The sequence below is a fragment of the Halichoerus grypus genome, chromosome 12 (assembly GCF_964656455.1).
Source record: "Halichoerus grypus chromosome 12, mHalGry1.hap1.1, whole genome shotgun sequence".
NCBI lineage: Eukaryota > Metazoa > Chordata > Mammalia > Carnivora > Phocidae > Halichoerus > Halichoerus grypus.
The window spans coordinates 103,748,577-103,765,143 of NC_135723.1; the positions used below are offsets into that span (position 1 = coordinate 103,748,577).

Consider the following 16,567-nt stretch of genomic DNA (forward strand, 5'->3'; position numbering starts at 1 on the left):
CAGTGAACTTGAAGATGACTTACTTGGAGAAGATTTGCTGTCTGGCAAAAAGGTAAGAAATTGAGGTCTTCCTGAAACCACCCTCCAGCTGCTTCATTGTACTGAACATACAGGAATATATCTCATGAATGGGATGTGGTACTGGAAGTTTGGGTGCAGATTACAATGTTGTGAATTGAATTATCTTTTAAATGCACAGAGAGCTGACTGTTTAGTCTGTTAGTAAGTTCTCCAGTAACTTCTACCTCAAGTGATCAGTCCTTTGATGCAAATTTTAGTTCTCACTCAGTCTGATGCACTCCAGCAGGTGCTGAGTTTGTGAAAGCAGTAACATAAAACCACCACTCACAAGAAAACTAACATTTGGAGGCTAATAGTTTGCATTCCCTTTTTGAAAGTCTGGAGATAAGCTCAGAGATAGCTGTACTCAAATGTAACACACATTCAGATAAGTGAGAATACTAGTCTAAACCCTAATATAGGTTTCTCTAAAACTTTTTGATTAAACAAAACTTTGCAGTAATTAACTGATATGTGTATATCTATATATAATGTATGTGTATGTTTATATTACTCTACCAATAACATTATAAAACATACATTAAAAATAGAAATACAAATCCAAAGATTAAAGTGAAGTAGTGAATTTTTATTTTATTTATTAACAGTTTAAAAACACTTGCTGTTCTTACTAAATATCAAGGTAGTTTTTTTATGCTTAGTTTTTTAAAGTCTTAAGATTGTGGTGGCTTCTTACCGTCCACAGTTACTATATATAAGCTCATTATACTTTCAGGTGATAAGGTCACATCATTTGTCTGATTTATTAGACCTGATTATATTTTCCTTTTAATATCATTTATAATAAAGCTAATGAAGATCTTGTAGTGGGAGAAGTACCAGTGTTGCCATTTTCTTGTAACTTACTCTGTTGCATTATTAGCTTTTTTGCTAATACATGAATTTGTTATAGGATTCTTTTGAAGCCACTTTCCTTTCTCTGTCTTGTTTCTTACTGCATCACTGGCCCTCACGTGGCCTGGCTTCAGCCTGCCTTAGCCTTTCCTCCTTTAAGTGGCTCTCATCACCTGTAACTCTCAGTAAGAATTAATTTAGTTCCCTGTAGATCCACTTGATCTCATGTAAGTACATGGGGAAACAGCAAAATATTGAAAGTGAAAAACCTGCGAGATGGCCCCTCAGCCTTTCCTTGTTTGAGGGGCTCACTCTCTGGCTTCAGGGTGCCCTGCATGTGTCATGTGGTAGGGGTGCAGGGCTAGTCCTTCCTGTGTCATGGTCACAGGGGGAAAGTGGTACTGGTTTCTTGGTGACTCAGTGATAATTACTTTGCACATCCTTGAGGTGCTCTCACTGTACCTGGGAGTTCACTACTCTAATGTAAACACGTTTTTTTCCTTTGGAATTATTTAAGATACTTTAGTGAAGAATACCAATTAGATGTTAAAATGTTTAAATGTAGTAAGATATTTTTTATGTAAGTTGGATTTCTGTCCTTGGGCCAGCCTGGGGCAGCATAGTTTGCCCCGTGTCTCTATCAGGATGTTCCACCAGGCCTAGTAATTCCTTCTGGTGGACATTTGTCCCCATCTTGTGAAAGCTTTGGTCGGGGCTCTTACCAATAAAGATGGAAAAGCACAGTTTGGTTTGGATAGTAATGCTGACTCTTCTGGGGATGTAGTGTCACTTTCTCTTATTGGACTAGTTGATTGGTGTGACTTGGCCTCCTTTCCCATGGGACGGGAGCGCGGCAGCCTGCTGCCTCTGTCTTGGTGGCAGGGCCCTCACCCACCTTGGCCAGTTGGGAAGTTTGTCTGCTTGGGAACAGTGTATATACCCCCCCTCCTTTCCTCTTCTCTTCTTTCCTAACGCTATACCTTGTAGGAATCAAAGAGCTCAGATATATCAAAAGAGAAATAATGAAAAAAACAGATATAAGCCCTCAGGACTGACATTTTACCATATATCCTTATATTCTTTTTTCATATGTTTTAGAGTATAATTTAAATGTTATATATAAAAAACAACTTTTTAATTTAGCATTGTATTATTGGCATTTTCCTGTTGTCATGAAATATCCTTTTTTTTTATTTTTAAGATTTTATTTGTCAGATTGAGAGAGAGCGAGCGAGCACAATCAGGGGGAGCGGCAGGCAGAAACAGAGGGAGAAGCAGACCTCCCTGCTGAGCAGGGAGCCCGACACGGGGCTCGATCCCAGGACCCTGGGATCATGACCTGAGCTGAAGGCAGATGCTTAACGGAGTGAGCCATCTAGGCGCCCCTCATGAAATGTTTCTTAAGATATTTTATAATGGCTACGTAATATTTCAGTTTGTGTATATTATAGTATACCTAGCCATTCCTGTATTCACTGAGGTTGTATCCAGCTCATTGCTATGACTTATTTTTATTTTTTTATTAAAAAAAAAAATTTTTTTTTTAAAGTAGGCTCCATGCCCAGCGTGGATGATGAGGGGCTTGAACTCATGTCCCTGAGATGAGGACCCAAGCTGAGATCCAAGAGTCAGACACTTAACTGCCTGAGCCACCCAGGTCCCTGTGCTGTAACTTTTTTTTCTTAAAAAAACTTCTTACGGAAAATTTTAAGCATATATAAAAGAAGAGAGCAGAGTGACGGTCACCCTCATGCGTTTGTCACTCTGCTTCAGCAGCTTTCCGTTAAAGGCAGTTTTGCCTTATCTCTGCCCACTCACTCCTCTTCCTGAAGTATTTTGAAGTGAATTTCAGACATTATGATGCTATTTTAATGTACAAATGTTGTTATGCTTTTGAAATTCTTTTCTTAGCAAATTTCCATGAAGGAGAACTTCTGGCCTAAGGGTGTAAACATTTAAGACTCTTGTCTCCTGTTGTCCAGTTGCTTTCCAGCAGTATTTTATCAGTTGAGCAGCAGGTGTATGAACAAGTCTTTCACCTTCCCAGTCCCCCAGGTTTGAGACCACTTCTCTTTTAAAAATCTTTGTCAGTGAGATAGATGAAAAATGATTTTTGGTTAGTTTACCTTGTATTTATTTGGTTTCTAGTGAGATTGAATATTTTGTCGGGTATGTGTATATATATATATAAATATATAATATATATATAATATATATGTATATAAATATATATGTAATATATATATATATAAATATATATATTATATATGTATAAATACTAGCTAATTTATTCTTATGGGTACTCTTGCCTGCCCACTGTCTTTCCCCCACTTGTGTCCCACGAAATGTACGGAGATGCAGCTTTGTCTGGAGAGAGGCTCCTAGGCTGGTGGGCCAGAGGGCCGCACAGCCACGCACTGGGTATAGTGACATCATCAGACCAACGGGGCAATCAAGGACACGGTCATCGGGGTCAAGAAGGGAGGTTGTGAGGGTGAAATTTTTAAATATAGGTTAAAAATGAGAGGTTGCAAACTCAAGATGAAGCATGCTGGCATGACCCAGCCAGAGCCTTGAGAAATTGGGGGAAGCCTGAGGTGCTGGTCGCCTGCCAGCACGTGACCCCCTCTTCAGTTTCTCTGTTTGACTTCAGCAGCTAGTGCCGGACAGGTGCTCTGTGCTACGCCAGTTCCAGATGTTCCAATAGCTGGTCCATCTTCTGGGGAGTCCCGGAGAAGCATTCTTTTTCTTTCATACTTGTCCGTCTCCCCAGGAGAGGAATGACTTCTTCCTCTGGTAAGGTTGGGAGAAAGGATTTTGCTAGCATTCATTGCCACTTTCTCTTCCTCTCCGGGGCTGTGCTTGCTCTACTTTCCTGCAGACCACCCAGAACAGAATCCTCCCTAATGACTCCACCCTTACCTGAGGAAGCAGTTCACTTTAGTTCTTTGGGATGTGGTTGAAAATCAGTTTTTGTCTCAGAGATTGAGTCTAGCTCTCCATCTCCGCTTTGTCAGCTAAGTGGGTGTCTTGGTCAGTTGCCTCCTGTGTATATTACTCATCACATTCAGAATCCCTATGGGAAGTTGAACCTTTAGGATGCAGAAGTAGGATCTGATTACCATAAGGGCCCACCACAACATACATTCCTCTCTGTTTGTTTGCTAATTTATTTATTTGCTCACTAATTTTTGACAAATACTTAAAAATTTAACTAAAAAACTCAAGCAGCCTCTAATGAAATTTGGCTTTCATTGAATTGTTAATTTTTAAAGATTTCCTGTGGTTTTATTTAATAAATTGGACAGCTAAATTTAGGCAGGCCTGGCTCATCTCCTTTAGTAGAGGACAGATTATGTGGGCAACTAAGCAAAACTTTATTTTGGCCCTATTAAGCAGTCTGTTTCTTTTTCATACAGATCTGTTCTCCCTTCTTCAAGAAAACTACATGGTCTGTGTTATGTTATGTTATTATTATTATTAGTTTTGGGGCTTGAACTCAATGACCCTGAGATCAAGACCTGAGCTGAGATCAAGAGTCGGATGCTTAACTGGCCGAGTCACCCAGGCACCCCATGTTATTTTATTTTTATCTTATACTGACAGCCATTAAGTAGAGACCCTTGAGACCAGTAAGAACTAATAAGGTTCATATTTTTTGGCTTGTATCAAAAATACTATAATGAAGAATGAATAGATAAGTTTGAGAAACCTATTTTTATAAGCTATAAAATGCCAGGAAAAGACTGCTTGTTTGTTTCGTCTTTAAGTAGAAATCCAAGTCTTTCTAAACTTTTTCCTTTTTCTGTCTTTACTTTTTTCCTAATATGTGTGTGTTCATGGGGCCTCTTTTGGAGGGGGTGTGGTAATTTATGTATACCATGAAAAAAATTTGACTAGGGGAGGAAAATGTGAAGGCCCCCCCGCCGTGTAAGTGTACAATACTTGTATATATTCAACTTAACAAAACCTGGAACTGTGGAAAGTTGAGCAGTTGACAAAATCACTAGGCTTCCTCTGCCTACTGGTGCGATGAATGCACAGGCCTGTCGAGAGCAGGGGTGAGGGCCTGAGCTAGGCATGTTTATTTTCATGTGTCATCTCTATTAATAAACTCAAGTTTTGTTTTAGTCCCTTACCATTTCAATTTGGCGATCCACTTATCTAAAATCTGCTTCTTCCTTTTTTTTTTTTTTTAAGATTTTATTTGTCTATTTATTTGAGAGAGAGAGAGAGCACCACAAGATAGAGAGCATGAGCGGGAAGGAGGAACAGAGGGCAGAGGGAGAAGCAGACTCCCCACTGAGCAGGGAACCTGATGTGGGGCTCAATCCCAAGGACCCTCGGATCATGACCTGAGCCGGAGGCAGATGCTTGATGGACTGAGCCACCTGGGCGCCGCTAAAATCTGCTTATTTAGAAAATTCTTCTTTTTTTGTTTAAAAAGTCTTCAGATTTTGGATACTAACAGTGTTAAAATTAGTCAAATCTTTTTTTTTAAGTTTTTATTTTAATTCCTGTTAGTTAACGTATGGTGTAATGTTAGTTTCAGGTGTACAATGTAGTGATTCATCACTTCCTTACACCACCCAGTGCTCATCACAAGAAGTGCCCTCCTTAACCCCCATCACCCATCTCACCCATCCCCCACCCTCTCCCCCTCTGGTAAGTGTCAGTTTGTTCTCTAGAGTGAAGAGTCTGTTTCTTGATTTGCCTCTTATTTTTTTCATTTTTCTTACTCTGTTTCTTAAATTCCACATATGAGTGAAATCAAATTTAGTCAAATCTTAAGGATACCATTCTTTTTTTGTGTGTATGATAGGGAAAAATGTTTGTAGGATACTGCTAAAGGACTCTTCCTTTTTCCTTTTTTGTTAGATTTAGAATAAATGTGATCATTAAGCCTGTTGTTTCTATACTTATTACTTGACTCTGCATCTGAAAATTTCTGGGGTCGCAAGTACACCATATGTGGAATTTCTCAATTGTCAACTGGTCGTATCAAAGTGAGATAGCTTACTGAATGGCACATGCTTTAATAACAAGGTTAGAAATAATACAGTCAACGTAATTTTGCACATTTGTAACAAGTCTTTTTGTGGAAGTGGCATGCATTAATTAGATTTCTTATTTTAATTAGAATCAGTCGGATTTGTCAGATGAAGAGCTGAATGATGATCTTTTACAGAGTGATAATGAGGATGAAGAAAATTTCAGGTATTCATTATTAGCTCATTAAAAATTTTCTTTAAATTGTTAGTAACTGTAATTTATAATTATAATGGAATATAATTGATAATGTGATGTTATTTCTTCAACATGATTTTATTTTAAACAGGATATTAATATAACTCTCTTATGTGGAAGCCATATATATTTTTGTGTAAATAGGTATTGGTCTTGCATTTGATGACCTCTCTAAGTTCTGTTGAATGCAGGTTATGAAAACTCAGTAAAGGTATGTATTGCTCTTTTGAAGAATTCCTTTATTTGGATGGGGGCAATGGCCTTAGGCTCTTATTACTGTCGGCTGCAGTTTGATGTTGCTGCTTTTGTTTTTACTTTAGACTTTTTATTGATATGTAATTGGTTTAGTGAATTGCCATTTTGGAAATTCCTTTAGACTGTACTTAATTTTTATTTTTTTAAGATTTTATTTATTTATTTGAGAGAGAAAGTGAGCCTGAGGAGTGGGGATGAAGAGGCAGAAGGAGAAGCAGACTCCCTGCTGAGCAGGGAGCCCTGCGTGGGGCTTGATCCCAGGACCCTTGAGATCATGACCTGAGCCGAACACAGACGCTTAACCGACTGAGCCACCCAGGGGCCCCTGGGCTGTACTTTAGACTCGAGTTGACTATCTGAATGTAATTGTTTAGTGAACATAGTTACTTTAGTCTTTTTCGGCTGTTTTAACAAAACATTATGAACTGGGTAGTTCATAACAGAAATTTATTTGTCACAGTTCTTGGGGCTAGGAAGTCCAAGGTTAAGGCATCAGCATGGTCAGTTTCTACTTTCTAGTTCATAGATGGCGCTGTCTTGCTAGGTCTTCACAGGGTTGAAGGGTGAGGGAGCTCTCTGGGGCCCTCTCTGTAAAGGCACTAATCCCATCAATGGGACTCCAGCATTATGACCTTTACAGTCATCTCCCAAAGGTCCCACCTCTGGGCACCATCACACTGGGTGTGTTATGGATTCAACAGGATGACTTTTGGGGGACACAAATATCCAGTCCGCAGCAATCATGAATGTCTTTTTGTTGTTGACTAGTAAGCTCCATTGTAAGAGGAAGAGGTATTTAGTACACTCTGGTAGGTGGAGTAATTTTTTTCAATGTTATGAGGAAACCTAAAGTGAAAATTCAGAGAGACCTCTCTCGGTTATAAATGAGGTTAATAAATATAAGCCATTTATTATTGAACAGGTGTTCTAACTTAAAGTAATTTTTATGGATAGAAATACAGCTTTAAGTTAGTTTTTTCTCCCAGTTATTTAAGTTTCCCAGTTCCATTCTTTGACATCATTATTATATTTTGATCTTTTGAGTTGTTTGCCCTCAAAATAAGGCAATTTGGAGTTTTTAGCCAAGTAATATCTTCAAATCTGTGTGGTGTATTCAGGTTTCTTGTTAGAATTAGATAACCTAATTGATATGTGCGCACTTAAGGTTTTTCTACAAAATCTTGCACTGTAAGTGTTGTTATCTTGCAGTTTACTGTTTGGTGTGTAGCTGTTAATGATTCAGTGGGTGGAATAAAAATTTTTTTTTTTTTTTTGCGGTTTTAAAACCCTCTTTGGTATTTTACTCAGAAATTATAAACTAATTTTTTTGAAATTGGTGATTAGTACAAATTTTATTTATTTGAATATTGAAATGTCTTTTCACACACATTTTTAATATTTTGATTTTTTTAAATAGGAGTTTATAATTTGCATCATAGATTTGAAAAGAACGAATTGTTCTAAAATTCGATCTCTGATTTTCTGTTTATAGAGTAATACACCTGTTTTTACTTTGGAATCTTGGAAAACAGATACCACCCTTTTCGTTCTGGAAGTTAGAATGAAATATAGTCTGTTTTCAGTCCTGGAGTTTTGCCAGTCAGACTTGTTTCCCCATGTGGTTGATCTGATTCTTGTGGGCACGTGACCTGCATCTGATGATAGTGCAGGTGCTGTCTGCGCTAGGAGCCTGGGGTGCGGGCTCAGGATGGCACGCTGAGCTCTGCTCTCGGTCACCGGTGGAGTAATGTGTGTTTATTAGTCATTGGAACAACTCTTCGCCCGTCGTGGTCTACATCTTTGTAACAGTTATTTAATGTCGAGCTTGATTCTAATTGGGCACCTTTCTTTGTATTTTTGTTCTCTTTAGTTCTCAGGGTGTCACAATTAGTTTAAATACCACATCTGGCATGGTCACATCATTTGAACTGTCTGACAACACTAATGACCAGTCCGGAGAACAGGAATCTGAGTATGAACAAGGAGAGGATGAACTTGTTTATCACAAATCCGACGGATCTGAATTGTATGCTCACGAGTACCCAGAAGAAGGACAGTATGAAGGCCACGATGCTGAGCTGACAGAGGACCACATGGAGTATGTGGAGGAGCCCGAGGAGGAGCAGCTGTACAATGATGAAGTGTTAGACATCGAGATCAATGAGCCTTTAGATGAATTCACAGTGAGTCTTTTCCTTTGTATGGCCGAAGATAACATGGCTGCCTGGGCATGGGTTTCTAGACTGATTTGAAATCTATTTCCCTCCCTCGGGAGGGAGGGAAATTAGACCTTATTATCACTGTCTGCCAGTTTCTTTATCTGAGCTATGACAAAGTTTGTGTTGACAGCTTGTTTGGCTGGAGGTAATGCCCCTTTGTCATTCTGGAAGGCTGCACAGAATTGTGACCTTGAGGATTGCACCTTAAGGAAGAAAACAGCTTTGTGTGGTGGAGATACACTGTCAATTGTTAGAAGTACTTAATGCAGAGCTTTTATCCAGGCTTTAGACAAGATCTGATAAAGTCCTTCCAAGGTGAAAAGATTATTGACCTGCTAAAGACATCTTTAAGGTGCTAATATTCCAGAGTGATTGATGTCCTGTTCATTCATCCTTTTTTGTAACCGAGAACTGTCTAAACATGAATAAAGAGATTGGAGGTTAGTTTTGGAAATGTCACACATAATTTGTTATCTGTAATCAGGAAGCAAAGATTGTGCTGATTTCTGTTTCGGAAAGATGGTTTTGATAGGTAGCTATTTTTAAAGTTGAACTGTCAAGGAAGCAAAAGGTACTAGTGAAAGATTGCTCATCTGTCTTACTGATTGATCATTAGAAGATACTTGTTTTTAAAATAAGCACTTAATGAAATTTGTGTGTGAAGGACTTGATACTCGTCAGTAGAATCTTAGGGTTTTCATGATACTGTCGCTCCAGTGAGGTGCATTGTCAGCTGGCCCGCCAGGGCTGGGTGGAGGCGTGCAGAGTTGGGGCTCTTAGCTTTGCCTTTAATCTCTTAATGTTTTTATTCGGAGGAAGCTTGCTTTTGAGAAAAAAATTCAAAGTCTGAATTTTGGTCATTGGTCATACATACATATAAATGGGAGTAATTTTGAAAGGGATCGTTTATGAGGAACCTTAGAATATTTAGTTCTAATCATAATTGTGTTTATCTCAGTAGTTATTTTTAAGATTTGATTCGTTTTGAATGCTTTCTCTTTAGTAGATACAGTAATGAAAAAATGTGTGTCATTTTGGTAAGTAGAATCATGTAAAAGGCATCATGGCTACTTGTTCATTTGATAATGGTAATTTTGTTTTGGTAGTAAATCCTTCACTGGTGTGGACAGGTTCTCTGCTGGTTTACTGGTGTGTTTATATACTATCTGAAAGTGGGATATTATAAATTTAAAATGTTTCTTAAAGATTAAGCCAAGATCTTTAAAAAATGTACCTAGTTATTCCCTGGTTAGAGCATTTTATTATTTCTCTCGTTCATCGGTAAGAGAAGATGATTGGTTAATCGTATGTGGGTCCATTTCCCTTGTAAATTCATCAGTTCGGCACATCTTTACTGATGTCCAGGCACCAGGGGCACCAGTTTTGCTAAAACATGAGACATGAGGCATGGCCCCTGCCTTCTGTAGTGGAACAGATAAGTGTGGAAAGTGCTTGCGTGACAGCACTAGGGTGCCGCATAGGACGTGTTTCTCACTGTGGCCTTCTGGCCGAATTTGTTGAGGGGAGAATTCTCCTAAGTCAGGACTTTCCCTCTCTTGTGTTCCGTGGTCAAACTAGAGGTTACATGTAGGCTCCTGCTTGTAAAAAATCCAACTTAGTTATCTGACATCTTGTGGTCTCAGATTAGAGTCCGGTATCAAAAAGAAAAACAGTGTGGCAGTTCAGTATACTTAGAGTACTTTTCCACATCAGAATGAATTTTTTTTTTCAAAATTAAAAAGAAGTCTTAAAACAGTTTTGCTTAGAATTTCTGAAAGTGTCCTGACATTTTCACAGGGAGCTGTAAACTTGGAAGGTGAGGCGAGTGTCCTGTGAGCCGTGTCCGCTCCCCTCAGCACGTGTAGCTTCACAGCCACGGCCACTCTCTCCTCCTTGTTTCTTCCGGGTTGTGGTTTCTTCATGGTTAGGGCGCAGTGCGCCATTACCTTGTCTTCGGGCGGAGGAGAGAGCTGGCCTGCGTCTGCACCCGGCTCCAGCTCCGGAGCCAGGGAGGCTCCCTGCCTTCGCAGGCTGCCCCTGGTGCACCATGAGGGGATTATTCATGAGTAGCCGACCAAGCGAACCAGTGGATCGTGTGCCTGTGTGTCCCAGTGGCATTTTAGTTTATCAGATGGTTTATTTCACTGTGTTTCATGTCCTCGTTGGGAATTGTTAACTTGTCCTCTAAAGCTAGAATCCAGCTCGGTGACATGCTGGAGCATGAGCACATTCTGTCAGTTGGGGCTCACTATTAAAATCCCATGGATGGATTTTGCATATAACTAAGAATGGAGTCATAAAGCCACTGAATTTTACAATTGGAAGGGACACTTCTGCATATGAAGAAGCTGAGGTCCACATTTAGAAGTTGGTAGTAGAACTCCATGTTCTTTCCTCTTATACTCAAAAGTAAGACCTTCCTTGGGTTTTGTGAATTTCGCCAGTCCTATTCTTGAGAGTGAATTGGGATTTGATTTAAAAACTTGTACTTTTGTATTAAGAGATGATCCTTATTATTTGGCAAAATATGAGAAAATTGTTGGGTGATGTATACTTTTAAGCACAATCTTTTCGGGGTTTTAAAACTTACCGTAGATTCAGATTTCATAAAAGATTGTTCTATAAAAACAATTTCAGATGGGTAACTTATGTAAAGGGTAGCAGATTTTTGTTTCTTGGGGAGGATCCAGTGGCATAGACTATTCTCCATTGTATATTAGCTGAAAATTTTGATTAGCATCGTCTGGCCTTATTTGAAATCCGGCAGTTCTGCTGTCAGTGAATTGTGGGTAGTGATAGTTTCTCTTTTTGATGGGGTGGTTTCTTCTGGAGAGTGAGATACAGTGTGTTCACATAGCCTTGAGAGACATTGTGGGACCTACGATAGTTTGTCACCTTGAATACAGCTGGTTTCTTTGGGGGTGGTAGGTGTGGCTTCTATGTCCCCCACAGTAGTTTGCTCAGGTTGTGTACGTGCTCACTCTTGGTTGTTTGTCTTGTAACCAGCCAGTGTTCGTTTCAGCCCGTGAGCGGGTTTGCTGGCAAGCTCAGCTCCCCCGCGTAGGACCCGATGTTCTTGTTACTTGATAGTAGTATCTGTAGGAGCCCTTCCTTCTCTTGAAGTTGTTTCTAGCCACCTTGTCTGCTTCCTCCCATATGCCCTTCAAGGGCTGTCTGCCTGCTGACATGCCCCTTACATTTCATACAAACCTGGAATCACCCCTCTAATTCAAGGGATGGGCTGATGGAGAAGCAAATTCTAACGTGATTTTTAATAAAGCTCCTGTGTTGAGTTGAATGGCTTATACTTTGGTTGCCTTCTATTGCTGTAAAAATGGTGCACGTTGGGTGTGATTTCAGCTCCCTTCCTGCTGCTGAGCTGCACTATGCACATTCATTTGAAGATTGCTTTTCCTTAGTGCTGATTGTAAGAAGAGCTATTTATCAGGGCGCTTGGGGGCTGAAGCAGAGCTGTGTCACTAACCTTAGCGATGGGGCCAGCATACTGCACTCTGTCCTCATTAACATAGGGGAGGCCACATTCGATGCGCGTGCTTCATGCTTTCTGCTTCGTCGGGTAATTGCCATAGTCAAATTTGCTAAAATAATGAAGCATGAGTCGTGAAGATGAAAAGTGCTTTCAAAAACCCAAAGCTATGTGAGGAAGACTTATTTTCTCTTTAATGGCTGTTAGGATGAAGAATACTTGCAGGCTTGTGGGCAACAAGGGCTGCAAGAGCAGGAAGACTGTGTTGCTGAAGATGAATTAGATGAGATTACTGACCCCCAGGTTGCTCCTGAAACTGAAGAGGTATTTGTTCATCTTTTAAAAAGAGTCCAAAATTTTGGTGGTTTTTTTTTTTTTTCCTTCCAGATTTAAAATGAGCATTTTTTTTTTTAGCATTAGTGAAAAGTTGATAACATCTCTTCTTTGTACTATGAGTGCAGTAAAAAGCCTGAGCTTTCTAGAGTCTTTGGGCAGTGAGTTCTGGTGAGCTGTGATTTCCACATAGCTGTTTGCCCTTTAAGTGTTAGAATGTCTTCAGTGTTTTATGGGGGCGTGGGTAGAAATCTTTAAAAAATGTGATGTATGTGTTAGTGCTTTGAAAGGAGTGCTGTAATCATTTTAAATTAGTTACTGTTTGTTAGTTATGACCATCATTACAAAAATACTTCCAGGTTCCTGTATTTAGGTGCTGTCTTAGGTGTTAAAGGAGGATGGTTGAGAAGCTTGGCCCCCTGTGACATAAGCCTGGAAGTGAAGCTTGCCAGCAGGGGCTCCAGTCCCTGCTTCAGGAGCTCACGGAGGGGCCCTCTGGTTGGGAGTGGGTCTCAGAGCCCATTAGGGAAAGTGGGTGGGAAGACGAGGCTTTGTGGAAGAGGTGACCTGTGGGCTGGTCTGGAAAATAGATGTCGTTTGGATGAATGGAGGTGGTACGAGGCATAGGGCTTAATAAATTCAGTTTTCCAACCTTAGAACTTGTCTGGTGGGCCAAGCATGTAAGCCATAAAATCATTCTATAGCTTTAGGATTTGTTGGTTTAAAAACTATTTCTTCTTTCTTTCTTTCTTTTTTTTTTTTAAGATTTTTTACTTATTTGACAGACTGAGAGAGAGCACAAGTAGGCAGAGCGGCAGGGAGAGGGAGAAGCAGGCTTCCCGCCTAGCAGGGAGCCCGATGCGGGGCTCGATCCCAGGACCCTGGGATCATGACCTGAGCCGAAGGCAGACACTTAACCAACTGAACCACCCAGGCGCCCCTAAAAACTGTTTTTTCTTATTAATGTTTCTTTTCTCAGTTATTTTCCGTAATAACTTTTCCCCCTCTTTATTCCAAAAGATCATGAAAAGTGGTATTTCAGTGGCTTAGGTCATCTGCTCTAGGTACTTATGCCAGTGCTTTAGAAACTCAGTATACAGAACATTTTATTTACTCTTAACTTTTTCCTAACACAGTGCTGTGACACAGAGTATTTGAGCGTGTACGCTGTGCGCACTTTCCAGGACATATCCTTTCTCCTCCCTAACAAGCTAAATTTGACTTTTCTTTTTGTGCTTTCTGTCTCTTACTAATTTGAAATAATTTGAAACTTAGAGAAAAGATAGAAGAATAATATAGAAGAATAGTACAGAGAATTCTTTACCCAGATTCTCCAGTTGTAGAAGGAACCAGGACAAGGAACCAAGACAGAGCTGAAGAAGATGTTAAATTAGAGATGGTTCCTCTCGTCGTGACCGCTCTGTGTCACGAACCACTGCCCTGAGCAGCCGCTGCCCCCAGGTTCGGGGAAACCAGAGCTGCGTGCAGGTTGCGTCCTGCCTGCTCCAGGGCCTGGAGCACATCTAGGTCAGACCTGTGAGAGGCTGATTCAGGCAGAAGACATCCAAGAAAGAACCCTTAAGAAGCCATGAAAGGAGAGAAGGGGAAGGTACGGATGGGCCTTGCCGAGATCGTTCCCAGTGGTGAACAGCTGACAGGGAAACCTAGTCCATGTCCTGCTTATTAGTTTGTGGGATTTGGAGTTTGGAAAATTAATTTCATCGGTATTTGTCTGTAATTTATTCTTTCAGTATTTTAGGTAATAGTCTCTTTACCCTTTGATAATGCTGTGTTTATAGGCTACTTTAGAATGAGAAAAGGTCCAGTGATCTCTGGAGATACAAACTCTTTTTTGTGTGAAGCAGTCAAAGAAAAGCAGTGTTACCCTTGCCTGGGTGCCTTCTGGAAGTGCCCTCTGGGTCTGACTTGTAGATCTAGGTATTTCAGACTTTGATCTCTGAACTGTATTCATTAAAATATTAAAGCACAAGTGGGTTATTATTTAAAAAAATGGTAATCTTGCCTTCCATTATCAAGTATCTTCTGGAGAGAGAGCTGTTTTTGGAGGTGACATGGCTCCGGGGTGCACTTAGAGCTGAGGAAGGAGGCACAGTGCATGGTGCGGTTCTTCAGACGACCTCACTCTAGGAGCTCTGAGTCCGTATTAGCAGCATCGGAACGATGCAGCCAAGGAGTCATTTCAATTGGAAAGCCTACTTGAGGTGATTCCTCTTACTTAATTAATGCTCTTGCTTGGTTAGAACAAAGAAATCACTGTACTCGCCACAGATGAGAAGGATGTAATTACAAAGATGCCCAGGGCCAGTTGTGCTTGTTGTCTTCACACGTGGTTTAAACAGGCTTCCTACGTTAGATACTTTCTTCATGTATAGGAGGAGTACTGAGAGAAGTGTAAAGAAATCTGTGCACTATTTAAAATATTTACTTTCTAAATTGTGGTGCCATTTACAGTCAGTGATAGGCACAGATCTGAAGTGTACAGTTCAGTGTTTGTTCAAGTTACTGCCCTTCTTCTGGTCAGAAGCAGTTCTGTGACCCCAGAACGTTCCCTCTTTCTTTCTCGTCAGTCCTGACTTCTCAGAGGTAGAAAGTGTTCTTATTTGTCACCTGATATTAGTCTTTCCTAATCATGTAGTATGTAATTATTACTCTGTGTCTAACTTTTTTTGTTCAACATAATGTTTTTGAGACTCATCCAAGTAGTTGTGTATGTCAGTAGTTCACTCCATTTTAGGGATATACCATTCGTGTTCATTCTCCTGATAATAGGTATTTGGGTTTCCTTTTTTTTTTTTTTTTAATTAAAGATCTTTATTTATGGGACACCTGGTTGACTCATTCAGTTAAGCATCTGCCTTTGGCTCTCAGGTCATGACTCCAGGGTCCTGGAATCCAGTCCCGCATCGGGCTCCTTGCTCAGGGGGGAGCCTGCTTCTCCCTCTGCCTGCTGCTCTCCCTGCTTGTGCTCTCTCTCTCTCTGGCAAATAAATAAATAAAATATTTTTTAAAAAGGTATCTGAGAGAGAGAGCACAAGCAGGAGCAGAGGTAGAGGGAGAAGCAGACTTCCCGCTGAGCAGGGAGCCTGACTCAGGGCTCAATCCCAGGACCCTGAGATCATGACCTGAGCTGAAGGCAGATGCTTAACTGACTGAGCCACCCAGGCACCCGGGTTTGCTTTTTTTTTTAAAGTCATGAATAATTAGCTATAAAGATTATTTTATATATCTTTTAATGGATGTATCTTTTTGTTTTCCTTTGTATTAACTACAAATGGAATTACCGAGAGACAGAGTAGAAGTTAATTCTGTAAGAAACAACCAGAGTGGTTGTATCATTTTGTATTCCCCGTGGTCCTGCCCGAGAATCTCCATTCTCCATCACTTGATAGTGTAAGTCGTTTCCATGTAGTCCTTTGACTTGGTGGGTCATTATGGTTTTAGTGTGTGTTCCTTTGATAACTAATGATATTGAGCACCATTCCATGTGCGGATTCCACTTCCAGATCTTCCTTGTGTCCATTTTTAGTCTTTTTTAAAAAATGAGGGTTCTTGTTAATCTTTGTCCATACGTGCTGTATGGAGTGTACATACGCCACATAGAGAATATGTATTGTGTGTGTATGTTCTGCATAGAATATATTATATATCTATGTCGACTGTTTGTATTCTAGATAAATTTTTTCAAGATTGATTTATTTGAGAGAGAGCACAAGAGGGAAAGGGAGAGAGAATCTGAAGCAGACTCCCCACTGAGCACAGAGTCCCGACATGGGACTTGATCCCACAGTCGCAAGATCGTGACCTGATCTGAAACCAAGTCAGACGCTTAATTGACTTAGCCACCCAGGTGCCCCTAGATAGACAGGTAGATGTTTACAGACAGATAGATGTTTATATGTATAGTGAATATTTTCTCTGAGGCTGTGGCTTATGTTTTAATTTTCTTAAAGGTGTATTTCATGAGCAGAAAATTTTACTTTGATGAAGACCAGGTAATTCTGTGACCCAAGAAATCTTTGCCTGTCCCAGAGTTGCAAAGATACTAGCCTATGTTTTCTTCTGGAAGCTTTGTAGTATTAGCTATTTGTAG

General features: G+C 40.2%; 1 protein-coding gene across 7 annotated transcripts in view; it reads left to right on the forward strand.

Annotated features, from left to right (window-relative positions):
• The window catches only part of RBM33 (RNA binding motif protein 33), a 126,958-nt gene that overhangs the window by 26,528 nt on the left and 83,863 nt on the right, over nt 1–16,567 (forward strand). For 5 of the 7 annotated variants that reach the window (XM_078059789.1, XM_078059790.1, XM_078059792.1 and 2 more), the window contains exons 3-6: nt 4–52; nt 6,056–6,132; nt 8,288–8,600; nt 12,331–12,447. In XM_078059789.1, the coding sequence (XP_077915915.1) occupies nt 4–52; nt 6,056–6,132; nt 8,288–8,600; nt 12,331–12,447 (556 nt within the window). The remainder of the gene's footprint in view (nt 1–3; nt 53–6,055; nt 6,133–8,287; nt 8,601–12,330; nt 12,448–16,567) is intronic. The other 2 variants (XM_078059791.1, XM_078059795.1) reach the window with 1 other exon arrangement.